The sequence below is a fragment of the Silene latifolia genome, chromosome Y (genome assembly GCF_048544455.1).
Source record: "Silene latifolia isolate original U9 population chromosome Y, ASM4854445v1, whole genome shotgun sequence".
Classification (NCBI taxonomy): Eukaryota; Viridiplantae; Streptophyta; class Magnoliopsida; order Caryophyllales; family Caryophyllaceae; genus Silene; species Silene latifolia.
This window is the reverse complement of record NC_133538.1, coordinates 480,528,776-480,555,809: the sequence shown is the minus strand read 5'-3', so window position 1 is coordinate 480,555,809 and position 27,034 is coordinate 480,528,776. Positions and strand designations below refer to the sequence as shown.

Sequence of the window (27,034 nt, the reverse complement as noted above, 5' to 3'; positions counted from 1 at the left end):
AGATAAGTTAGTGATATTACTAATATTATTATCAAGGGTTCATATTAACAAGTTACTAGTTCATACTTGTTATTATTTTTGGGTTAGTTCTTGGGTGCAACTTGAAGGAGACTTTCTAGTTGAAGGTTTTTTAAGGAGGATCATCCACATCTTTTTAGCTCAAGAACAAACTAGTAAGGAGAACTAGTTTGTGCCCATTTTACCAAATATTCAATGTAAGGAAATTGTTTTTCCTTATACTTTCTTTTTATGCTTTCATATTAGCATACATGTTACATAGATCACATAAACAATAATTTATGAGATAAATTAATTTTATTAGAGAGTCTAATATGGATCTATGATCTTTCACATTCAACGCGGCTGGCGAGCCCCATCATAACCGCAGCACGACTAGCGAGCCTTTGCCCGCAAACAAGAAACAATTTAGGGAAATATCCCGAATATGCCTCAGGTATAAGTCCTTCTTATGGATGGGGAGCCTCCGTACGTAGACTAACAGACTTTAAACAACCTGCACGGACAATCGACAAACTCTAAACTGTTCCTGAAAACAGGTCCTTGACTTGTATCCTCGAGTCGCCTTGGCGTCGCCCTTCCCGACGGCAGGTCCTTGGCCCGAACCCTTTCGAGCCGCCTCGATATCGCTTCGGTCTCCAGGTTGTAATCTTCGATTGACCCGGGCGCTATACTTTGACTTTTGCCCTATCCAAGCGTCAGTCAAAGTGGGGGCTCTGTAGATACTTAGTATTTGTCGAGTCTCCAACAAACACCCGATGATTATCGGACTACAAGATGCTGACGAATCGCAGCCTTTAATTGACAGTTTTGTATAACGATACGTCGAAAAACTTATTTCGAAAATAAAACATTTCAAAACTTTTCAAAAGTACATGGAGTGTTTAATGCACAACGACGGGGTCGCAATGACACTAACAACGAGTCAAATCGAGTCAAACACAAAAAAAAACTTCTCAAAACATCAATGCTAAGTATTCCCGGAATGCTTGATGGTCAAGTACAAATCATGTCATCCAAAACCTAGGATAGAACAAATCACGATTTCAAATGCGTGATAGTGAAAAGACAGCTTAAAGACCCGCCAAATGGCTCGCGCCTCCTCTGTTGGAGCTAGTGTCCTCCACAGTTAGTGTGATAACGTATATAAATCTCTTATAGGTTCACATGGTATACTTAGTATTTTATCAGTTGATTAACGTTTATTAATAACGGTTGGCTTGCTAGAAGTTTGACGTTATTATCATACTGATGGCGGTGATCAACTGGTCCCTAAAAGTCACACCTAGGATGTGTTTGAGAGATGTGATTATATGTAAATATAATCACATTGATGCCTTATATGACTAAACGGTTAGTCCATGTATTTGACTAAAAGGTTAGTCAATGTGATGATGAGACGGTTATTTAATACAATTAAATAATATTAGCTGAGACGAATTAATTGTTAATTCGTAAATTGAATATAAACTGTTATATTTAATTAATTTATATAATGTTAACTTAAACGAATTAAGATGTTAATTCGTAATTAAACGTAAACGGTTATATTTAATAAGCAAATTATAAATATGCGATATTTATAGTTAATGTATATATTATACGAAATTGTCATAATAAATGATGACAGACCGGTATTAATAAATCGACTACAAACTGTTGTGTGTGGACTTATTAATACGGGACGACATAAATGACAATTGATAAGTAATACACATTTTATACATTTTGATAACAACCAAAAATAAGAAGATTTTCTCCTTATTTTTGGTGGTTGGTCAAACCGAAAAAGGAGAAAAAGAGGAAGAAAAATATCTTCCCCTAATTCTCTACATTTGGACGGTTTAAGAGGCATAGGAGAGGATTTTTTTTCTCACTTCCTTTTTGACCTAATTCTCTCACCACAAAAAAACCCTAAAATCATTAGAAATTAGGGATCTCATTCTAGCAAAAGGAGAGGCATTTCTTGAAGCATTTTGGGTGCAACGATTAGGAGAATATCGATCTCAATATTTGTTCTTAGGCCTAATTGCTAGGACCAAAGGTTGATTCTAATCTCTACTCTTTTGTTTATGCAATTTCGTTTATGACTCGCAATTTCATAATTATAATTTCGTTATAATCCGAATTTTTTGATGAAGTATACCGATATTTCCCACAAGTGGTATCAGAGCATAGGCCACGAAATTATTTTATATGATTTTCATAAATGGATTTAAACAAAAAAAAAATTTTGAAGAAAAAAATTTCGGCCGAATGATTTTTGCCGAGAGATTTCTTGCTTTTGATGTTTTTGTTCCATTTTGATTTATTGATATTATTGTTTTAATATGTTAAGATGATAATATGATAAATTTGTAGATGTTTTGATTTAATAAGAATTAAATTAAAATGTAAATGGAAATCGTTTTGATTAATGATGTTCATTTGTTTTTGCTATATAGTTTTTGGCATATATGGTTTTAAATTGTTGTTTAGAATCATGATTCATTAAATTTAATAATGTTCAAATCAATTGTGATGAATCAAATATTCGGATTATCGATTTAATCATAATTAGATATTCATTTTAAGAGGTTAAATTGAATCATCTAGTTTGAATCTATGTTTAAATTAAAAGTTGATGATTATGCCAATCTTGTTCTAGTAGCAACATTAAACAAACTTGTTCATAAAATGGGTTATTTAAAAAAAAAATGTTTTTTTTTCGTTTTTTAGGGCAAATGTCGGGAGAAAAGAAAAAAAAAACTATTTTTCCGATTTTATGGACAAATGCCGAGAGGAAAAAAAAATCTGTTTTTTCGTTTTTTATGGGCTAAATGCCGAGAGCAGAAAATAAAAAAAAAATCGCTTTTTGTTTTGGCCGATTATTATTATACATTAAATTGATAATGTATGATTGTTTGTTGTGAAAAAGTTCACAAATTTTAGATACCCAATTATTTTAAAGAGGTTTAAAATAATGTTGGATTAATTCATATCACTAGTTAGTGTGAATAAAGATTGGAATTATTGTGAGTAATTGAGGAATTGTCACATAATTTGATCATTTTAAAATAGGTGGTTTAGATAAATTACTCTACATAATTAAGGAATTATGTCTTGAATGATTAATTTATTGTTGATGCATTTTTATTTAAGTTGTATGAATTGTTGAATGGTTTATTTACGTATTTTTGCAATCGGTTGTAATTTTGTATTACCTAGTGTGGCCTTAGTTGATTATGTTTTCGTAATGATGGAAACATAGTATTAATGTAATTTTGAGATCTCGAATCTCCTTTGGTTTTCTTTAAGTATTATGTTTTTGAAATTAGAATGTAAATAGGTTTATTTTGTAATTTTATTGTAATTTTGAGAAGACTAAAGATGGAGATTGGATTGCTCACTCCCGCTACATGGACCAAGATGGAACATCAAGACAAGCTTCTCGGGTCCTAGGAAGGATTCCAAAGTTGTATTTATGTTCTTTTTGGTAGATAGGCCACACTAGGACTTTGTTTTTGTTTTACGTTTTTCCATTCTCGTTGCTTTTCTTCACATGATATTTAGTGCATCATATTCCACCTAAACCAAACCACCTACTAATATGCATGAAAATTGACTCATATAGATTGAATGTTAGTTATCATGGACATAAAGATGTCACACAATTTTAAGCCATCATCTTAGTTTATTCATTCTCGCATGCTAGATATTATTTCACTTAAAATGAATTAAAATAAAGTTGATGGGATCTTCCTCTAAAATAAAATTGAGACTAGTCTTTATAAGGGCAAACAACTATGAATCCCTTCTTCGTCGGTAGGCATATAGGACCTTACTCTCCATGTGACCCCTTCTACGTTGGGTAAGTAGTTTGTGTTGACTTATTTTACCTCAACATTAATCCGAAGAGTTTCTCGTGATTATGATGGACTAAAGATAGAATTTACAGAAATTTATCAACCAAGAATTCTAACAGTAGAATTAGCCAAGAGGTTGGCTTATCAATTTACAGATAATTGAGTCTTGTGATCATTTATATAATTCTTGAGGGAGATCAATTGTATAAATGCTTGAGTCTTCGCTTATAACAGTTTTGCATTAGACTTAAATCATAACGATGAGTATGCTTATTATATTTTTCTTCTTCTTTTCGAAATGTAATATTCGTTTTATATTGATAATACTGCTTACAACAAATGGCTGGAAATAACGAAATCCCTATGCCAAGTGCCACACTTGCACGCGAGTCCTGGCTCAAAACTTTCATGGACCACATGAATCAGTCCACACAACTGAAGAATGACGGGTCCAACTTTGCGGACTGGGAGGCATCATTAAGGAATGCTGCCATTGCTGACGGTAAGCTCAAGTACTTAACTGAGCCAATACCGCCAAACCCAGGCCCCAAAGCAAGAGCTAACGAGTCACTTGCTTATAGTTACTTTGTCATGGAAGCGGGTGCGATAAAGAACGTACTCATTTTTGCAATGGAAACAAATTTGCAAAGACGCTTCATTGCCCAAGGTTCAAACAAGATTTTCACCGCGCTCACTAATGAGTTCTCAAAAGCACCGAGAATCGTTACTTATGAGCATAGCTGTCGCTTCTTTGATGCGAAACTCCAGAAGGGCCAACCGGTTAGCCCACACATTCTTAACATGATTGAGAATGTCGAGAAACTGGAGGCACTTGATTGCAAAATCAGTGAGAGCATAGTCATTGACCGTATGCTTCATTCACTTCATGATGGTTTTGCCCTTTTCAGGGCAAATTACTACATGAATGACATGAAGAAAAGTCCTCATGAGCTACACTCACTTCTCGTACAGACCGAGAAGGATATGAAATTGAGTGGGAGCATGAAGCAAGATGTTCTCATGATTTCCAACAAGAATAAGGGTAAGGGCAAAGCTCACGGCGACCTAACTGTAGGAAAGCCAAAGTTTAAAAAGTCAGGAAACGGTAAGAGTGGGCCTGGTGAGACTAGTGGCTCACAAGGCAAGGCAAAGAGCAAGGACGGTAACGTTGAATGCCACCATTGTCACAAGACTGGGCATTGGAGGAGGAACTGTCCCGTGTACCATGAGGACATAAAAGCAGGCCGCGTCACTCCTGTTGGTATGTCATCTTATATTCATATGATTGAGATTAACCATGCAAGTTTCGGAACTTGGGTACTTGATACTGGTTGTGGTTCTCATCTGTGTAATCATTTGCAGGGCCTAAAAAACATCAAACCCCTCGCAAAGGGTGATGTGGACCTGCGAGTCGGGAATGGAGCAAGAGTTGCTGCAGTCTCAATAGGAACATACGTAATCCAACTCCCGAGTGGTTTTGAGTTAAATTTATATAACTGTTACAATGTACCCAGTTTATCTAAGAATATTATTTCTGTTTCCGTACTTGATAAAGACGGTTTTTCATTTTCAATAAAGGACAATAGCTGTATTTTCTCTTTTAATGAAATGGTTTATGGCAAAGCAGTTTCCATGAATGGAATTTATATCTTAGATCAAACCACATATATTACATGTGAATAATAAGAAATTAAAGGTTGGTGACAAAGATCAAACTTATCTATGGCATTGTCGAATGGGACACATAAATGAAAAACGTGTAAAGAAACTCATTGAGAATGGGACTATCCCCACATTTGATTTCTCTTCATTTGGCACGTGTGAATCATGTCTTATCGGCAAAATGACTCGAATTTCCTTCAAAGGTGTTGGAATGCGCGCTAATGACCTATTAGGACTCATACACACTGACGTATGTGGACCTATGTCAATCACCGCAAGAGACGGCTATAGATATTTTATCACTTTCACGGATGATTTGAGTAGATACGGATATGTCTACTTAATGAAGCATAAAAGTGAGTCTTTTAAAAAATTCAAGGAATACCAGAATAAGGTTGAGAACCAACTGGGACGAAAGGTTAAAGCACTCCGTTCAGATCGGGGTGGCGAATATCTTTCAAATGAGTTTGATCAACACCTTAAAGATTGTGGAATAGTTTTACAGTTAACTCCACCTGGAACACCTCAATTAAATGGTGTGTCCGAACGGAGAAATCGAACACTACTTGAACATGGTTCGATCCATGATGAGTCACACGGTAGTACCTGATTCATTATGGGGCTTTGCTCTTTTTTCAGCTGCTCTTATACTTAACCGAAGTCCGTCTAAAGCTGTCGAAAAGACTCCATATGAAATGTGGAAGGGAACGGTCCCTAACTTGTCCTTTATTCGGGTATGGGGCTGCGAGGCTTATGTCAAGTGGAGACACGAGGATAAGCTTGGCCCGCGATCGGTCAAGACATACTTTATTGGTTATCCAAAAGGAATGTTTGGTCATTACTTCTATTCGCCTACAGAACATCAAGTTTTTGTTGCGGCTAGTGCGAAATTCTTAGAGAAAGAATTTCTCGAGAACAAGTCAAGTAATAGAACCTTCGAGCTATCGGATATTCAAGAACCAACAACTGAGGAACATATGGAGGAAGATGTTCCTTCAACTAATGATACGGTTAACATTCCTTATGAACCTAGGAGGTCGGGTAGAGTCTCTAATCCTCCAGACAGATACATTGGTATGGTCGAGGAAAATGACGTTTTACTCCTAGAGAGTAATGAACCCGCTACCTATAAAGGTGCCATGACCTGTTCCGACTCTAAGCTATGGCTTGAAGCCATGCAATCCGAGATGGACTCCATGTATTAGAATGACGTATGGGATCTTGTTGATTTACCTAACAAGGTAAGACCTCTTCAGTGCAAATGGCTTTACAAAATAAAGCATTCTGTAGACGGGCAACCAGATACCTATAAAGCACGACTAGTGGCAAAAGGTTTCACTCAAGTGCACGGATTGCATTATGATGAAATTTTTTCATCCGTAGTTATGCTGCGTTCCATTCGGATAATCTTAGCGATTGCCGCTTTTCATGACTATGAAATTTGGCAAATGGATGTGAAAACCGCCTTCTTAAACGGTTATTTGGAGGAGGAGTTGTACATGGTACAACCCAAAGGTTTCATAGATCCTGAAAATCCTAAGAAAGTGTGCAAGCTTAAACGTTCCATTTATCGACTTAAGCAAGCTTCTCGGAGTTGGAATCATCGTTTCGACCAGGTGATAAAAGAGTATGGTTTCACTCGATCGGTCGAGGAACCATGCTTATATATCAAGTCGAGTGGGAGCAAGATTTTTTTCTTGATATTGTATGTCGATGACATACTCTTGATTGGGAATGATATTCCTCTCTTATCTTCGGTAAAAGGATGGTTGAAGAACCATTTCCAGATGAAAGATCTGGGTGAGGCACAACACATATTGGGAATCCGTATCTATCGAGATAGATCACGACGGATGTTATCACTGAGTCAGGAGTCTTATTTAGATAAGATTCTTGAAAGGTTCAGCATGACCAACTCCAAGAAGGGGAACCTTCGAATGACGTCTGGGATGCATTTGATTAAGTCTCAGTCACCCAAGACACCTGAAGGGGTTGAACACATGAGTCGTGTTCCTTATGCATCAGCCATAGGATCAATCATGTATGCCATGATATGCACACGTCCAGACGTGGCATATGCATTGAGTATGACGAGTCGGTACCAAGGCAATCCAGGTGAAACGCACTGGATGGCTGTTAAAAACATCCTTAAGTACCTTCGGAGGACTAAGGATTGGGTATTGACTTATGGAGGAGATACTAAGCTATGTGTAATCGGTTACGCAGATGCTAGCTTCCAAACAGATCGAGATGATTCGAAATCTCAGTCTGGATTCGTCTTTACTCTTAATGGTGCTCTGCGGTCAGCTGGAAGAGTTCCAAACAGGAAGTTGTAGCAGATTCTACTACTGAACCCGAGTACTATGCCGCTTCAGAAGCAGCAAAGGAAGTTATATGGATGCGTCAATTCTTACAAGGACTAACCATAGTTCCTAGTTCAAATAACCCAATCACCATCTATTGTGACAATAGAGGTGCCATCTTCCAGGCCAAGGAGCCTAAGTCTAGAAACAAGTCTAGACATGTACATCGGAAGGCTCACCTGATCCGTGATTACGTGGAGCAAGAGGAGATCGTGATTGATAAGATTGCTTCGGATGACAACATCGCGGATCCTCTCACTAAACCATTGAAATATGATAAGCATGAAGGGCACGTTATTTCCATGGGAATTAAACATGTTCCTGAGTTGTACTAGTTGCTTATGGATTCGATACATCTTCTTTTTCATATGATATTTATAACTTCATCGTATTATTTCATATTTTGTTTTTCATGTGGATTGTACGACAACATTGAACGCCACAAAGTGAACTGAATTACATTATATTTGTTTTGGTCTGTAATCGCCTACATGAGCTGATAACTCTGGCTATTATATTGTGAAGTTGATTATTGGTGGGTTCAACGAGCCATAAGTCAAACGGTTGGCTGATCGATCACAGATGCGAGTTATAAAGATACCTCGTAGGACATTGTGACAACGTAATGGAGTCCTAAATGTTTAAAAACATTCAGTGCCAGGTCGTGGATTGGACGTTCATTGTGTTCCTAGAGTCGATTCTTTTGACTATCGACTGTCTCTTGAGATTAAGGCAGTTTTTGGGTGACTTTGGTTTCTTTCTTATGGTCGACCGTAACAGGAGGCTAAGCAGATTTTTACTGGGTCATTTCATACTGTGCTTATATCTGCAGGATTCGAGTTGAAGAAAATATCCAACCTTTATCAGGTTTAGTCAATTCTCAGGGCCACTCGAGGAGTTGTAACTGAAATGCATGGCCATGCTCGAATGATGATTCGTTTATCAGTTAAGTTACTCTCTAGTCGACAAAACCACTCTTGATATTGATCACTTGTAAAATACGACCTTTGTGAATACGGATTTTGCAAATTGTTTTACATTGAGTGGGAGAAATTTTAGGATATGAGAATCGGTTATCGCACATACACTTGTGAGGACAAGTGGGAGATTGTTGGAGATAGTGTCCTCCATAGTTAGTGTGATAACGTATATAAATCTCTTATAGGTTCACATGGTATACTTAGTCTTTTATCAGTTGATTAACGTTTATTAATAACGGTTGGCTTGCTAGAAGTTTGACGTTATTATCATACTGATGGCGGTGATCAACTGGTCCCTAAAAGTCACACCTAAAGGATGTGTTTGAGAGATGTGATTATATGTAGATATAATCACATTGATGCCTTATATGACTAAACGGTTAGTCCATGTATTTGACTAAAAGGTTAGTCAATGTGATGATGAGACGGTTATTTAATACAATTAAATAATATTAGCTGAGACGAATTAATTGTTAATTCGTAAATTGAATATAAACTGTTATATTTAATTAATGTATATAATGTTAGCTTAAACGAATTAAGATGTTAATTCGTAATTAAACGTAAACGGTTATATTTAATAAGCAAATTATAAATATGCGATATTTATAGTTAATGTATATATTATACAAAATTGTCATAATAAATGATGACAGACCGGTATTAATAAATCGACTACAAACTGTTGTGTGTGGACTTATTAATACGGGACGACATAAATGACAATTGATAAATAATACACATTTTATACATTTTGATAACAACCAAAAATAAGAAGATTTTCTCCTTATTTTTGGTGGTTGGTCAAACCGAAAAAGGAGAAAAAGAGGAAGAAAAATATCTTCCCCTAATTCTCTCCATTTGGACGATTAAGAGGGATAGGAGAGGATTTTTGTTCTCACTTCCTTTTTGACCTAATTCTCTCATCACAAAAAAACCCTAAAATCATTAGACATTAGGGATGTTATTCTAGCAAAAGGAGAGGCATTTCTTGAAGCATTTTGGGTGCAACGATTAGGAGAATATCGATCTCGATATTTGCTCTTAGGCCTAATTGCTAGGACCAAAGGTTGATTCTAATCTCTACTCTTTTGTTTATGCAATTTCGTTTATGACTCGCAATTTCATAATTATAATTTCGTTATAATCCGAATTTCTTGATGAAGTATACCGATATTTCCCACATCTTCGAGTAGCCCATGCGGCCACATTGCTCAAAACGCACACAACCACCCATTTTTCTATAAATACCCCTCAAATGCCACCATTTGAAGGTACGCGAGTGTCCGTCCTCTCATTTCTCCCTTAAAATTCTCGACTCGACTTCTTAAGTCACAAACCGACACATATTTTCGACCTACCGGTTGAAAATACAAGCCATACTTAATGTTTGATACCGTCATCATGCATTAAATCACTTCACCGACCATCTCGACCAACTACACCATCACCAAATTAAACAAAACACTCTTTCACATTGCTAAAACGGTTTTTAACCGAGGTTTCCGACCAAACAAGTTGATACACTTTCGTCGATTTCTCGTCTCAAGCCTAGCATATAAGTATGAGGGTTTAAAAACCCTCTTCTTTGATGTTTTTCATCTGTTTTATGACTATAACATGCTAAAACATGCATAACATGATTCAAATATAGGTTAGATAAGCCACAACCAGATTTTAGCCGGAGACAGGGGCTGCTTGCGTAGCAGAGAGGCTCGCGCCTCAATGCCCTCTCAGAGCTTAATCCGGTCGTGTTTGATGTTATCTTTCCTCTTTAATTTATTTCTTAATTTCAATCGGTTTTTACCATTTCAAATATTTCAAATCATTTTCATGATAAACTTTTAACCATAAAACATGTTCACCCTTGGTTCCTCATACCATGACGGTTTAATCCGTGTCTCGGTGATAATATTTGGTTAATTACATTTTAAAAGGTATTTTAAAACCTTTTATTTCATTTCTTTACATTTCAAACAAACATATTAGTCACAAATACAAAGTTGTCCTTGGTTCCACATACCATGCCGGTTTTAACCCGAGCACGATGATAAACATTGACTAATTACAAACAAATGAACTTAAAACAATTAGTTCATTATAATTTTCAAAACTATTCATGTCAAGCTTGCTAAACCGAACCCGACATCGAATATTGTCAATACAATGATGATTATTCAACTCTCGTTCCTCATATTGACACAAGGGCGGTCTAAACGATCTTTTCAAACCAAGACGGGTTCAAACACACTATTTTCAAACCATTTTACAAACATTTTAACAATCAGAAGACATCCCTTGGATAGTCTGCAGACTCGCGCCTAAAATGGCCAACCATTTTCCAATTTTTAAGCAAGGACAGGCCTGTTTGCATCGCCTGACGGCTCGCGCCTCAATAGGCTTCCTGATGCAAACCCTGTTTCCTTTCCAGCACTTGTCTAGGACGATCCTGACTTTGGCTAACCGAATACAGGACGAATCAGATGACAAATCTGCCCCTTTTTACATTGTATTTGCAAAACGCCTTACTAAGACAAATGGATCACGTTATGCACCATAAACCTAACTCAATAAATGGATGTTTAATTTCCGTCTTGCATGCAAATCAACATTAAATCCAACTTGACATCAATTACTTGATATTTGGATAAACAACCAACATAGAAAGCTCACACGTTAGGTTCAAACTTGTGGATGCGCATTCATGCATTTACCCGTTTTATCAACTTTTGCATTTAACCAACCAAGATCGATCATTAGAGGTCGCTACCGCAGGCGGGATTGGGTGTCCGATTAAAGGGCTTCCCAATGCGTACCTTCACCTCCTACTCAGAAACTTTGGATAGTGGACGACCTTATCCAGGGCGAACGAGAGTCATTCTAGAGATAGGATGCTAAAGAGGGACGACTCCTTATCTTTAGTACCTATGTCAAACACCGCTTTTTGCCTTGGTTGACCTAGGTATAAAGTGGATTCGAACGGGTTCCAGGCATCCCACAAATGCTTGGTGGCGACTCCAAACATCTCTTGCATCGTTTCGAGACCCTTGCCGAGACGAAACCAACTGATCTAAAACGATCCGGTCGCAAGCGTCTTTTTACGCCGCCGAGCGTGGCTTTTAAGAGACCGCTGCACGTACCACAGATCGGCTAGGCGTCGCAGGTGGCATGTCCATAGCTCACTATCTATGAGTCCACACAACCGCTAAGTATCCAATTTTGATTGCACTCCACTACCATCCTAGTTGTCTTTCCTGATCAATTCGCCATAATCAAAGCATTACATTGACCAACTACCGTCCTAGTGTTCCCATATTATCAAAATTGACAACTATGTCCAAAATCACTCGTCTTGTCGAAAACATATGCCCAAGGGCTAGGGTGAGAAAACACTCTTTTGGGGCTCACACAGAACTTTATGCCCGAATATCCCAAGTTAACTCAACGGATAAAGATGATGGGAATTAAAACAAGCCAGAACGGATAAGGAAAGGATAGGAAATCGAATAACATGGAGGGGATAGAAAATCAATGATCGACACCAAAAGAGTTGCCCTAATAGCACACTTGAAATATGATGAACCTTGGAAAATGATGCAACTTCAAAACTCAACCCTAATGAAATTTTACTCAAACTTAACTCAAAAGAGAAATGTTACATTAAAACTTCAACAAAAAGGTCATTTGTCTTAAATTTCTCGAAAACTTTAATACGGAGTAATCCGTCATAGGATGGTACATGTCACTATATGCCAAATTCAAAGCATTACTATTAGATTGGTGCAAAACATAACTTAGAAAAGTCAAAAATAAAGGTAGGTATGTCATTCATTTTCGAAAAGAAAGCTTTAAGGCGGAAAAATTCCTTATGCGTGACCTCATAAAACATTATACTTAAAGATGAATAATGAATAAATAAGGTCTATCATGGGCGGAAAAATCAAGCTTATGGATAAATTTTACAACATTTCCGGAAATTTGTCAACCTTCAAGACGGAAAATTTTGATTCACACCATTTTATAGTAAAATTCCAAAATAATATTATAGTTTTACAATACTATTTAACCATATTTGGGTAAAAATCAAAATTGATCATATTCCTCACTCGGTTCAAAATTTTAGGCTAAAATTTGCAATGAAATCTTCATTTTAAGACAATGTACCGCACTACTATGAATGATAGTAGTCTTTGTAAGACGATTAAAACAAGTTTCACTCGTGAAAATGAAAAGTAAGTCAACTTTTAAATTGAATTTTTTTTTTGCATAGAAGGTAAAATCCGACATTAACAACAAACGTTAAGCCTTTCTTGTTCAATTTGACCCAACGACAAACAAAAAAAAACTGGTTATCGACTCAAAAGCACAAGTTTTTAAGCTCATCCATGGTGGGAAAGAGAATTTGCGTAAAAATCCGATTTTTGACCACTCCAATCATATAGAAAATCAACCATTACTACGAAACTGAACAAAGTCATGCAATTATTTGATAAAAAGTGAATAAACATGTGTGTATATATATAAAACCATTTCAAATTGCAAAATGAAGAAGATGACTCAACTACATGGTCGAAATTTGAGAAGACTGATAAAGAAAAGTGGAGTAGCAAAGTGTAATTCAAACAACAAATTACAATATGAAAATTTTGAATTATTTTTCGAGATAGAAACGAAAAGATATGGTAGAAAAGCAAATTTTATACAAATTTCTGAGCTTACCATGCCCACTCGGCCGAGTACTTAGGGCACTCGGTCGAGTGCAACTGCACTCAGTCTAGTGACTGGTTACTCGATTGAGTGGGAAACCTTTCATAAGTTTTCCAGTTTCTTGAATTTGCCCACTCGGTCGAGTAACAAATCCAGTCGGTCGAGTGATCTGTTCACTTGGTCGAGTGAATCATCCACTCGGTCGAGTAACTGGTCAACTCGCTCAAGTATTACTCTACTCGATTGGGTTTGGCCTCACACTCATTATCTTTGGTACACTACTCCCATAATCATAACTATTCTACCTCTAACCATCATCATTCATGTTTTAACAAAGACACTAGCAAGCTCAAATACGCATATGATATCAACATGCCTAGATTTGAGACTACCGTCCCTCATATCAACACACACTAATCATATCTACGATATACTACTCACATGAATCCATTTATTCATCCATCATATGTTATCACATTCTACATGAACGATTCTATTATACTATAAACCTATAACGAGTCACAAAACACATGCATTCATACCACTTTCACTAATGATCATACTCAATGCCATATTCAAACACACATTAAAACCATAACACATATGCATTCATATCACGATTCACATAACGTATACAAATACGTAAACATACATTCATACCACTTTCTCGAGGTAGTGTTACAAATGTTCAATCAAAGAACATTTTATTAATGTAATGTTTAATGAAATACATAAACATAAACAAATAAATAAAGTACAACTCATGACATATATACTCTTCTAGCCAACTAGACTCGTCTCGTGACTCATCAAGCTCGTCTTGTCTCCTGTGTGCTATCCAAACAACTTGTACTTAACATGCTCCCCATATGATCGGAAATATCATATGGATCGACACAGGCCAACCCGGAAATAGGTGACAATTACACAGACACAACAAACGTCAGCTTCAATAAATAAATAAAGTGTGATTCGACTCGAGTGTGTGAATATACAACATAACTATGATATGAATGACATGATATCGAATGATCACCACCACGGTACCAGGACACGCCCAGACATATTGACAACCACACTGGTACCAGGACACGCCTAGACATACCGACAACCACACTGGTACCAGGACACGCCCAGACATACCGATAACCACAAACAGGTACCGAGACACGTCCAGACATGCCGAGTCTGGAAGCCAACCGGATCCCCTGCCAGACGTCGTGTCTGAACTACACGAGTCCTTCTGTGACTCAAGCCATTAATGTGCATATCCCTCTTGCAGTGGAAAGTTCCAATAGGAGACATAAGCGTAAGACGGTCTCCCAACCGTCTTACGTCTCTAAAACAACAACAACACAAATCCTCCAACATATACAATCACAACCGTCACAATATGAAATGCATAACAGACAATATACATCATGACATGCCAAACATGCCATGGATACCATTTCCTCAAATATCCCGACTCGTCGAGTCGTCATGACCAACAACATGCAATACGACTCACTAGATGCAAATATGTAATTAAATGACAAAAGACTCATTTTATAAATGAATACGACAATGAAACTCAGTAGGATAAACCTACCTCATAGCATATCCGCATAAGCAATCTGTCACACAAACTAGGCCCGTCTCGTAAAACCGTCTCACAAAATCCATCTCCTACAATATGATAATAATACAAATACGTCTAAATATACCAATCTAATACGTATACAAATACGTATAAATATACTAATCTATTTATACAAATACGTATACGACTAATTAAAAACTCGCCTTATACTCTTATCCCAAAACTTGACTCAACCTCAACCACCACCACCACACTTCCCCACCGTGGATCACCACCCAGCCACGGTGGGTCCGGCCTTCCCAACCGCCACCTAGGGACGCCCTTCCCTACAAACCCACACCAAACAACACTAATCGACTCACATACAACCCTACTAACGCCATCACCGTGGGCCACCACCACGGTGGTCACGGCCTGAGCGGCTCCCTCACCACCACCAGATCTGAGCCTCTCCTACCCACACCCGACCACAACAACAATAACAAGCAATAGAAACAACAACAAACATAACCTTGACACCATCCTTTTTCTCCCCTGAAACCGCCACTTACAGCAGCCCGCACAACCACCACTCTACTCCTCTTACCACCCTCGACCCGAGCCTACCCAAAACTGGTCCAAAATGATCCATAAACGAAGGCTCTAGGCCTTTCCTAATATCGGTCCATTAAACCCCAAAAACCCATTAAAATTCTTGGTCAAGCCGCCCCTAGGGTGGTCAACGGTGGTTGTCCGGTCAGTCACGGTGGTCACACAGTGGGTCCAAGTCATGGATGAGTCAACGGTATAAAAATAATAACATAAAGGGTAGTATAAGACGGTCTTACCTTACAAACTCGAGGCGGAGGGACAAAATCTCCTTCTTATCTCCCTCTCCTCTCTCTTTTTCATCTCTTTAGATTTTGTGGTGGATTGTGTTTATGAATGGATAAGGGATAAGGTAGTATGGTTGGAGGTATATATATATATATATATATATATATATATATATATATATATATATATATATATATATATATATATATATATATATATATATATATATATATGGGTAGAATGGTAGGTGGGAGTATATAATACATGTATCTTATTATTATTATTACTATATAATTATATTATTCCGTCTCAACATAACTCGTATAAATACAATAAAATATTATTATTATTATATAATAATTAAATAAGGAGTATTATATATATGATCTTGGGATCTTTTTTAGAAATTTCCGGTATGAAAAATGGAAAATTAAAACTGATTAGAGATTCAGTTAATTTTCCTAGAGAAAATGAGGGGCCTATTACCTATTAGCAAAAGGTCCAAAATTAGAAAATGAATTTGAAGTTAAATCTCTGTCATCTTTTAGGTAATAAAATACTGTAATTCGGAAACGGACATTTACGGTAGCTCGTCAGGCTGTGTACATGGCCCACGGATTAACACGGATTTGTCTTCACTCATGCGCATCTCGGGAACCTTATCAGGAGGGTTCACTCATCCTAAGACTACTCTCAGTAAAGTACACTTAATTGTAGAGTTTTTTTCCATGGATAAACAGATAAAAAAGTGCGCTTTATTGATATGAGTATTTCAACCCCTTTAAACACTAATCATTTAAGTCTATCCATGAATCTTTTTAATGAGAAACTCCATTCAAATAACATCTTTGATTCAGTGAAGTATTGCAAATACAAAAATGGAAAGTAAGATAACTCACTAAAAGTGACATTTCTTCTTTTCATAAGGTAGAGATTATGCCTTCATTCTATGAAATTGATAACTTTCTTAACTTAATTTATGATCAACCCTAACTTTATTTTATTATGTTCTTTTTAATAATATAGTTAACTTTAGTTAACTTTAGTTTAGTTAAGGTTAGTTCAACTCGACTCTATTCAGTTAGTTAATTCATCTCACCTTTATCCAATTTAGTTAGCTCAGTACAGTTTCAAATGAAAAGAACAAATCATAAATAATTAATTTCCATCAGTATTTCCATTAATTTTTTTCTTAAGTAATTGGCTAGTATTGGACAAAAAAATGTTTTTTTTAATTAATGAAAATGACGTAGCTTCTCATGTTTTTATGCGTATCACTTTTTTTTTATTAGTTTGCATTATAAGGCCCTGTTCTTTTGGACTTAAAGTCACTTAATTTAAATTCATTTCAAATTCTATAAATTCAGTTTAGTTCAGATCAGAACCTATAAGTTCAGTTCAGATCCTATAAGTTCAGTTCAGTTAAGTTCAGATCTTATAAGTTAAGTTCAATTCAGATCCTATAAGTTCAGTTCAGTTGAGATCATATAAGTTCAATTCAGTTTAGATCCTATAAGTCCAGTTCAGATCTAATAAGTCCAGTTCGGTTTAAATCCTATAATTTCAGTTCAATTAAGATCCTATAAGTTCAGTTCAGATTCTATAAGTTCAGTTTAGTTTAGTTCAGATCCTATAAGTTCAGTTCAGTTCAGATCAGATCCGTTTTAGTCCAAAAGAATATGGCTTAATTATGATAATGATAATGAGCATGTCTTTTTAAGTCATTTTAGGTGGTATTTGGCCTAGCTTTAAAAGTATTTTTGTAATTAAAAAAGCAGAAATTAGGCCAAACACAAGAAATTAGAAAGGATTAAAACTGTTTTTAAAAAGTCAAAAGGTGATAACTAACCCCCAAAAGTTGAAGCAGCAAATTGTTACTTCTACTTCTACTTTTCACTAAAGTGTCTAAATAGCCCAAAAAATAGTTAGGCCAAATATAAAATTTTATAAAAAAAAAAGTTCTTACAAATGTTAGGCTAAATAACCAAAACTTTTTCCAAAAAGTAACTTGTGAGTAAATCATTCTAAAACGAAAAAGCTCTTAAATGTTACTCCGTGAGTTAACTTTTGGATTTGCTACCTTATTGGGTTTTTATTTTCTATTGTTTTTTTAGCCAGCTTTCTAATTATCAGGTACCTTCTAAATTTCAGCATGGTTTTAAGATTTTTAATTTACTAGATTTGGTGTCCGACAATGCTTGGGCTACCTTTACTTACCATTTAAATTTTATTTTCTATGAAATATGTTTCGCTAAATTTGGTTAACACATACTTTTACATATTATATCTTGAAATTATGATGAGATGTAAAATTAATCAACAAATTATGTGACACGTTCACCACTCCTGCTATCAATATTATTACTTTCACTACATTCCCTGTTAATACTATTATGTTCACTACTTCTTTGGTTAATGTTGTTTGTTTAACTACTCCTTCTATTTTTACAGTTAACGCGTTATTTTTGTCACTCATATATTTAAATAAATTAATATTTTCTTAAAATCGAATTGTTAGTTAATTTTTCATACTCTCTCATTTGTTCCTACTATTACTTTCATTACATGTTGTGTGACTACTATAGTACTATTACTTTCACTTCTCCCGCCGTCATAATTTTTTCTTTCACTACTCCCGCATTTATTATTGTTAATTTCACTACTATCATTGCAGTTAGTATGACATTCACTCCGGTTGCTATTATTGTTACTTTTACTACTCGCATGGGTGGTTACTATCATATCATAGTAGTTGATTATCTAGTTGTATTAAAGTTATATATTTAAATAAATTTTAGATTAGAATATTATTTAAGAGCAATCATTATTATTGGCTAATTAAATTACAAATCTAATGAATTATGGAAAATTATATTTTTTGGAAATCTAGATTGATTTATTTACCTTTTAACAGTTTCCAAAATATAAAATACTTATATTACTCCCTCCTATTCTAAATAACTCTCTCTATTTCCTTTTTCGTCTGTTCACAATACTCTCCCTATTTCCTTATTTGACAAACTTTTATACTTATTTTAATCACCCCACCCACAACAATACCCCACAAAACTCATACTTTATCTTATTTTAATCATCTTACCCCACAAAAATACTTATTTTAATCAACTTACCCCACAATAATACTTATTTTAATCACACAATACCTTACCTCTCTTCAATCTCCTACCCCACTACAATACTTTACCATATAATACTCCCCTCCCTTAATTCCCGTGCCCTCCATGAATAAGGAGGGTTATTAAGAATAGGAGGAGTATAATATATTCGTGTATGTTAAATAATTAATACCATAAGTGGGGCATTTTATTTTAAGGAAAATCACCATATTATAGTATTCTCTAAATTTATACTTCAACCAAAACTATATAATATTTACATTGAAGTCCTTTGTTCAGGTTCATCACACAGTGCTATGATTAAAAACTATACAGTATAATTAATTTGTATAGATTTATTTAATTACATTGAAATCCCTTGATTTCTGAAATTAATACTACCTCCAATTCACAATAAACCTCCCATTTCATTTTGACACAAAAATTAAGGAAACACACTACCCTACCATATAATTAAATTTGGACCACACAAATACACTACCCCACCATATAATTAAATTTGGACCACACAAACACTTACCAAAAAAGAAAATAGGGAGGTTATTGTGAATAACCGAAAAAGGAAATAAGGAGGTTTATTATGAATGGGAGGGAGTATATAGTATTGATGATTTGCCAAACGCAATTTTAAATGTCTTTAACGTTTTCCTTAATACGTGCGGTGTTATGTTAACGTATTAACTTGACACTAAGTTTTATTTCAGACGACAAATTTCGTTTGAAACCTTCAGACGATCTTTTGTCATCATGTTTAAGGTAAAATGTGACCACTTAAATTGAGTCACTTTTTGTACCATAAAAATGTTGTCACTTAAACAAGACATATAACCGTCTGAAGCCTTCACATAAAAATGACCCTCGGACTTTCTGTTGACTTGATATATTTTCCTTATCAACAACTCTTCTATAGAACCGTCTTATAGTATAGGACTGACCCAAAAGGAGTATAGCCGAAAATTAATTTTTTTTTATTTATATTTAAACTTTATTTTTATAATCCGAAATCTTATGATGAATACCGACAGTCCGACACATTTAAAAATGCAAGTTATATATATAAAATACTTATTAGGTTATCAAAATAAAATATTTTAATATATATTTATCAATTAATTTTATTGGCTTTCTCTTATTAAATTAGTCTTATATAAAAAATGGTCTCATACAACAATTTGGTTTTCCTTATACTCCGTAGGTTATAACAAATAATATGCCAAATTTTCCTTAATAACAAAAACAAGCCTACGAAATTATATTACTTGTACCCTAAAATTCACAATGTGACGTCATAAATTGTTTCCAAAATCTAGGTATAACAAAAGTATATAAACAACAAAAAGAAAGAATAGCCGGCTCACAAAAATCAACAAAACATAGCCGCATTCTTTTATAATGATGAGGAAGCAAGGTAGGAGATAATGGCGGGTGATTCCTTGTTTCCCGCTTCTCCTTCTTCTCTTCACTCTCATCTTGTCACAATCACCATTAATTTTCTTCCTTTCTTCTCAATCAAATAACCATATACACCCAAAACCTTAGTTAAAACCTTTTCACATTACAATTATTATTATTTTTATTAATCCACTTGCATTACTACTATTTACTTATACACATAATTCTTCATTCTATATATTTTCCACCAAGTCTTTTTGGTAACCACATTTGAGAATCTTTATTTATTTTGGGCCCAACAATTTCAATGGCAAAAATGCTACAAATATCTTGTATTTTTGTCACTTTCATTCTACTTTTTTCTTGTTTCTGCAGCTTTTCTTCTTCTATTTCCCTAAATCTTACTCTCCCACATGAACACCCTTATCCTGAACACATTGTCCAAGAATTTCACAGGTAAAAAAAACTCACATTACCTCATTCTTATCATGTTTTTGTAGTAAAGTTTCTTTTAATTAAGTCATAATCTTGTGTACAATGATAATGCACTACCTTTAGGAAAATGAGATAACCCCATGCCCATTGCCACGGCCACGGCCACGGCCACCACCTGGTGGTACTGAAACTCAGTACCACCTGGTGACGCCTATAATAACTGTTGTAATTCTTTATGTGTAATTGTTCTGTTTTTCCTCTGTTTTGAGAAAAATTCCATCTGGGTATGTCAAATTTTGAGTTTAGCAGTCCAAGTTTATTGCTTTTTGACAATTTTCATCTGGGTTTTGTCTAATTTTAAATGGGTACTGCTCAATTTCTATGATTTTTAATAATATTATATTATATTTTTAGTTGCATTGAATATAGAGTTGTTGAATGTTCTCTGCTTTTCTTTCAGGAGAGTTAATGTTTCTCTATGGAGAAGGAAAACCCTAACATTTGAAGACAAGGATCAACTTTCTTGTGTTACTGGCAACCCAATTGATGATTGTTGGAAATGTGACCCAAATTGGGCTGCGAATCGTCAACAATTAGCTGATTGTGCAATCGGGTTTGGTTATAACGCTATTGGAGGCAAAGGTGGACCTATTTATGTGGTCACGGACTCGTCGGATCCAGACCCGCACCAACCAAAACCCGGGACTTTACGAGATGCAGTGAGCCAACCGGGTCCAGTGTGGATAATATTTGCGGCCGACATGCTAATTAAACTTAACAGTCCCCTAATGGTGACTAGTTTTAAGACCATTGATGGACGCGGTGCACATGTTGAGATAATCGGTGGAGGGTGCATTTCAATTGAACATGTCACAAATGTTATAATCCATAACATTAACATACACCATTGTTACCCTAAGAATTCGGACGGTGATGGAATCCACATATTCTCGTCTAGCAATGTGTGGGTAGACCATTGCACTTTGGCTAATTGCGCTGACGGTCTAATAGATTGCACGGTGGGGTCCACCGCGATAACAATATCAAACAACTATTTTTCTCACCATGACAAGGTTATGCTACTAGGACATAGTGATGACTATCCACAAGACCGCGGAATGCAGATCACAGTGGCATTTAATCGTTTTGGTGAAGCATTAACTCAAAGGATGCCTAGGTGTAGGTTCGGATATTTCCATGTAGTGAACAATGACTATACGAGCTGGGGAGAGTACGCCGTGGGTGGGAGCTCCCGGCCAACGATCAATAGTCAAGGAAATCGATACATAGCACCACCAAATCCAAATGCCAAAGAGGTACTCCATAGTCCATATCATGCCATTGTTGATATATATCTCATTATATTCTTCTGCAGTACTATAGGTGTTCTTTTTAAAAGGGGAAGCCTCAAAAGTCTTATATCTTCCTTGTGATAATATTCTACTATTAAGGTCCACTTGCATTAGGGAATCCAAATTATCCAAGTAGTTGAAATGTTACTTTCTTTTAACAAAGTATTCATAATTTTGATTAAGACTGCTCGTTTTAGCAATTCAATAGTGAATAAGCTCACTTCACTAACTGACATTTTGAGCTTACACTGCTTTAGACCTTCATTCAAAGTAATTTAGCATCATATCTTTCTACATCCATTAACTTTCAAGGTAATTATATGCCTCAGATTTGTCCTTTTGATTCTTTTCCCTTCCATTTCTAGTTGAAATCAATGCTTTCTATTTTAAAAGATACACTTTTCGTTTACTCCTTCCGTCCCTGCCATTTCTCTATATTCTTTCTATTTGGGGTGTCTTAGTCATTTGGGTTTTAGGTTTCTATTTTTTTTGAAGTAGATGTTTTTTTTTTCTTCCTATGTGTACATTACTTTTTTCCAAATTTTTGGGTTCTGCAACACATTTTTCTTCCAATTTCAAACATAAAGAATTAACTAGGACCGAAGGAGTTATTAGGAAATATAATATGTAAATATTTAGTTTCCTAAATACATGGGAACTACATATTATATTTCCTAATAGGAGTATCTTGCATCAGATTTATCCTTATTTTACCCGCGCCTTTTCAATAGTGTTATGCAATGATTCTGGTCAAACTTCCTCAAATCCTTTTAGTCGCAAGGCTACATTGTTCTTGTATACACTTTTTTTGTGGTGAAAGTGGAAAAATAGGGGACTATATTTAACATTATCACTTAGATTCACTAGTTTTAGTTACGAAAAATGTGTGGGTGTTACTGACTCTTACTAAGTTCCAACGTAACCGAGTTCAGTGACACCGTACTCAGCTACTCTCATATTTTTCGCAAAAAGATTTTCTCAGTACTCCACCCTCTCTAGTACCTTCCAGTGCCTTTTAAGGGTACGGATTTTATTTCGAAATGATCTAACGGTTCGCTCTTTTGAAGAGGTGTAGAGGGAATAATAATTATATTGTTTTTTTTTTTTTTTGGTAACGAGGGAACCCGCAGCCGCTACCTTCGGTGCGCACTGGGTAAACCCGCGGATGTACACGTAAACCACCCAAGCAGGGACAAAGCTCGGACCAGATTTTAGCCCGGGCCGAAATTGTTGTTATGCGCACTAATTATGTAATGTAGAAAATTGAAATTATATCTGGGAATGTCTAATTTGTCGATGTTTCACCTATTTTTCTCCCTAAAAGGCTAAAACAATACTCTATCATTGTGGGTTTTTTTTCTATCAAAACTATAAAAAAAAATACATTAATCTGTGATCAAAGCCACCAATTAAAAAAGTTTATTTAATACTATGAAAAAATCAAACAAATTGAAGAATGAAAATGAAACCCCCTTACCCAACCCAACTCAACCCAACAAACCCCATTACCCAACCCAGCAATAACCCACTTTAATTAGTCGGCTGTGGTCACCTCTCCATCAACATATTATCATCACCTCTGCAAATCTACATCTCCATTTTTGTCTAATTAAAGCTTTATTGAAGTCTATGGTAAATTTGTGACCAAAATAATCCTTTTAAAATTCAATTCTTTTTCATAAATTCGGATGTACAATAACATTAATAATGAATTTTATTAATCAAACAAAGTACAATTTTTTGTGTGAACCAAAAGTAAATTATGCAAAGATTCAACAAATTAATCAAAAGTTTCAACTAATTTTAATACAAAATTAATAAAGTAACTTTTTTTTAACTAAAGTAAATATAGATTAGACATAACAGTATTTGTAATTATTATTAATCCCTGCATTCTCAACTTTCGATCAACGAAGAATCGAAAATAAAAGCTTCACAATTTTTTTTCATTATAGTTCTTGTTTTTTACTTAATTTTCGTGTAAAACATAAACTACCCATAGCGGTATCTTTTTACCACATTAATTGTCACAAAACTCTAATAATTTCCCATAATTTAGGAAATATTAATTTGTTAACTATGGTAATTATTTCTTTCTTTGATATGCAGAGAAGAATAAGGAGAAGATTAAGGTCACGTTTATTTTTTACTTTGAATAATTTATGCGTGCACAATTTTTTTCTTGAAATCAGCCCGGGCCATGGCCCAGTGGGCCCAACCTGTGCTTCGTCCCTGCACCCAAGGGTGACAGGTTCGAAATCTCTTAGGCATGGACTCAGGCCAAGAATGCTCCACAAGATTTTGCTCTTGGGGAGGCTTGAAACTGGATCTCCTGGGAATTTCACTCAAATTTTAACCACTAAACTCCACTCTTAGAGGAAATGGAGAGAAGGGATAATGGAGAGGATCCATCCTCATATTTTTCTACTAAAATCCTTTATTTAAAAGAAATGATTGAAAAAGTAGTTAACAAGTGAATAATAAATAAATTAATGGGATATGAAATACAGGTGACAAAGCGGTTGGATGCAGGTGAAGAGGAATGGGCGGAGTGGAATTGGAGAACAGAAGGAGACTTGATGGTAAATGGAGCATTTTTTGTACCATCAGGTGATGGTGTCACTCCTCAATTCACTTTGGCTTCAAGTATGCAGCCTCAACCTGCCGCTTATATTGACCAACTTACCAACAATGCCGGCATCCTTCTTCCCAATGGGTCCGTACCTTTCTCTTTATCTTTTCTTTTCTTCTCTGTTTTCTCTAGGCGACGGGATCAGGATTTAAACTCAGAATAATAATTCTAATATAATCGGCCATTTTAAGGGAGAGGGGGGTGAATTAGGGCTAAAATATAAGTAAGATTGATAAAATATCCAATATCTTTTATGCTGTCCTCGTTGTTCTGCTATATTTATGGTTTAAAAGTTTAGATTTAAGTCGATAACTTCACACTTTGTTCAAATTTACTCATATAAACAAGTTTTATTGATTTGATTGAAATAAAGGTGGTAAATAATTGTGTTTTTCTTTTCCTACTTCATGCGCATTGAAATAACATAACATAATAACATAACATATAACATATGCAGTCCGATTATAAAATTATTGATCTTATATATTGTCATACCAAAATAAACTAGTTATTTGTCAATGTGAAAATTTTGAAGTTAGAAAACATAACATTGGAAACTTTTAATTTGATGGCTTTTGTCAATTCTTGATATAAGTATATTGAATGATGGAGATATTTTCAAGTCTTTGTCATATAAACCATTTTTCCCATGCATTATTATTAGTAGTTGTCTAGAAAACAAGGCATTTATGAAATGATGACAAGATTACAATAGTGTACGAAGTACATTATTAGCTAAGGGAAGCATGGCAAATGCTGCTATTTCTCTATCAGGGGACCTTATATTAAGATTGTTGTATATGTTTGAAGTAGATTAAAATACTCAAATATTTCAGGTTAACAATGAACATTAATTAGTGTCGAAATGTATTACATTTGATTAAAAGTCAATAAGTAACCCAGTACGATTGAGGGGTTTAGTAGTGCCACCGTCCTCTCTTAGCAAGGTTGTTATTGAGTCTTTAGTTAAATTTTTTTTCCTATGTTGCTTCCTTATTTTAGCATCTTGAACCCTTGAAACGTTTAATGTATATTGAGTTTCGTTATATCAAATCCTGCTTCAATCAGAAGATGGACCTGAAAGAACTTAATACAAGCGCATTGCTATAGATAATCAACTTGGGGTTTTCTTTCTTATGCTGTGAATGATGTATGCAGGGGTGCACCAGCTGGCATAGCGGGTCCAGGATCAAGAGGTAGTGGTTTTAGTGTCGGGGGTCGGCTATTTCCTGGCAGCACCGGTACAGTGCCGGGAGGGATGTTCAGCGGTGGCGCTAATGCTCCACCGGGAGATAGTGGCTTCTATGGTGGCGGAGATGGTGGAGGATTGTTTTTTAGCAACGCTACTCCTTCGCCTTCATATAAATTCTCCACCATTTTCTCTGCTTTAATCATTTTAACTTTTTATATTTCCACAAATGATCATTTTCTTTTACAATTTGATTCATAGTTGTGGAGATTCATTAAAGTCAAGATTATAATAGATAATTAGGCAGAAATTAAGAAAAATTGCGCAGTCAATTGTTGCAACTTTCCGTTAGACAAAATTATAGTGGGATTGAAACAAAAACAAAATGACTTGTAAATTAAGCAATAAGCAAATGGTGGATGGTAGATTGCTACATGCATGTGTTATAAAGCTTATTGGACAAAACCATCCTACGTCAAAGCTAATTTGAAAGTAAAATTAGTTGCAACTTCAGTTTAACTTTGTGTAGTTATTTGATGACCCGAAAGTGCGGCAAACTTGACTTAGATTGTGACCTATGAATCAAATGACAAGAATTAAGGAGGCGTTTGTTTCAAAAAAGATCATAATGAATTGAAATGGAACTAGCATAGATCCCGTGCAATGTATGCACGATATTTATAGAATTTTATTATTTACTCCGTAGTACTCCCTCCTATTCTATATAATCTTCCACATTGGTTTTGGACCAATATTTAGTGGATTGGTAGTATATGGATGAAAATGAAAATATGAGAGAGAATGTGGGGTTACATGTTATATTAACCACAAATGATAGACAAATAAGGAAAGTGGAAGATCTTTGTGAATTTTCCGCTCTAGGAAATGTGGAAGATGTTAGTGAATAAGAGAGAGTATATTATT

At 35.4% G+C, this 27,034-nt stretch overlaps 1 protein-coding gene across 1 annotated transcript; it reads left to right on the top strand.

Annotated features, from left to right (window-relative positions):
- Positions 1-20,458: 20,458 nt before the first annotated feature.
- On the top strand, positions 20,459-26,442 carry LOC141633557 (putative pectate lyase 5). The gene is made up of 4 exons (XM_074446007.1): positions 20,459-20,958; positions 21,398-22,253; positions 24,800-25,005; positions 26,080-26,442. The coding sequence occupies exons 1-4, from the start codon at positions 20,810-20,812 to the stop codon at positions 26,369-26,371; spliced, it is 1,503 nt and encodes a 500-aa protein (XP_074302108.1). The 5' UTR covers positions 20,459-20,809; the 3' UTR covers positions 26,372-26,442.
- The last annotated feature ends 592 nt before the right edge of the window (positions 26,443-27,034 follow it).

What these genes read in the sequence shown, in the direction of transcription:
- LOC141633557 (XM_074446007.1), top strand. Translation starts at nt 20,810, where the DNA reads ATGGCAAAAATGCTACAAATATCTTGTATTTTTGTCACTTTCATTCTA. An exon ending in CAAATCCAAATGCCAAAGAG is followed by an intron (nt 22,254 to 24,799) that starts GTACTCCATAGT and finishes TATGAAATACAG; the next exon opens with GTGACAAAGCGGTTGGATGC. An exon ending in GGCATCCTTCTTCCCAATGG is followed by an intron (nt 25,006 to 26,079) that starts GTCCGTACCTTT and finishes TGATGTATGCAG; the next exon opens with GGGTGCACCAGCTGGCATAG.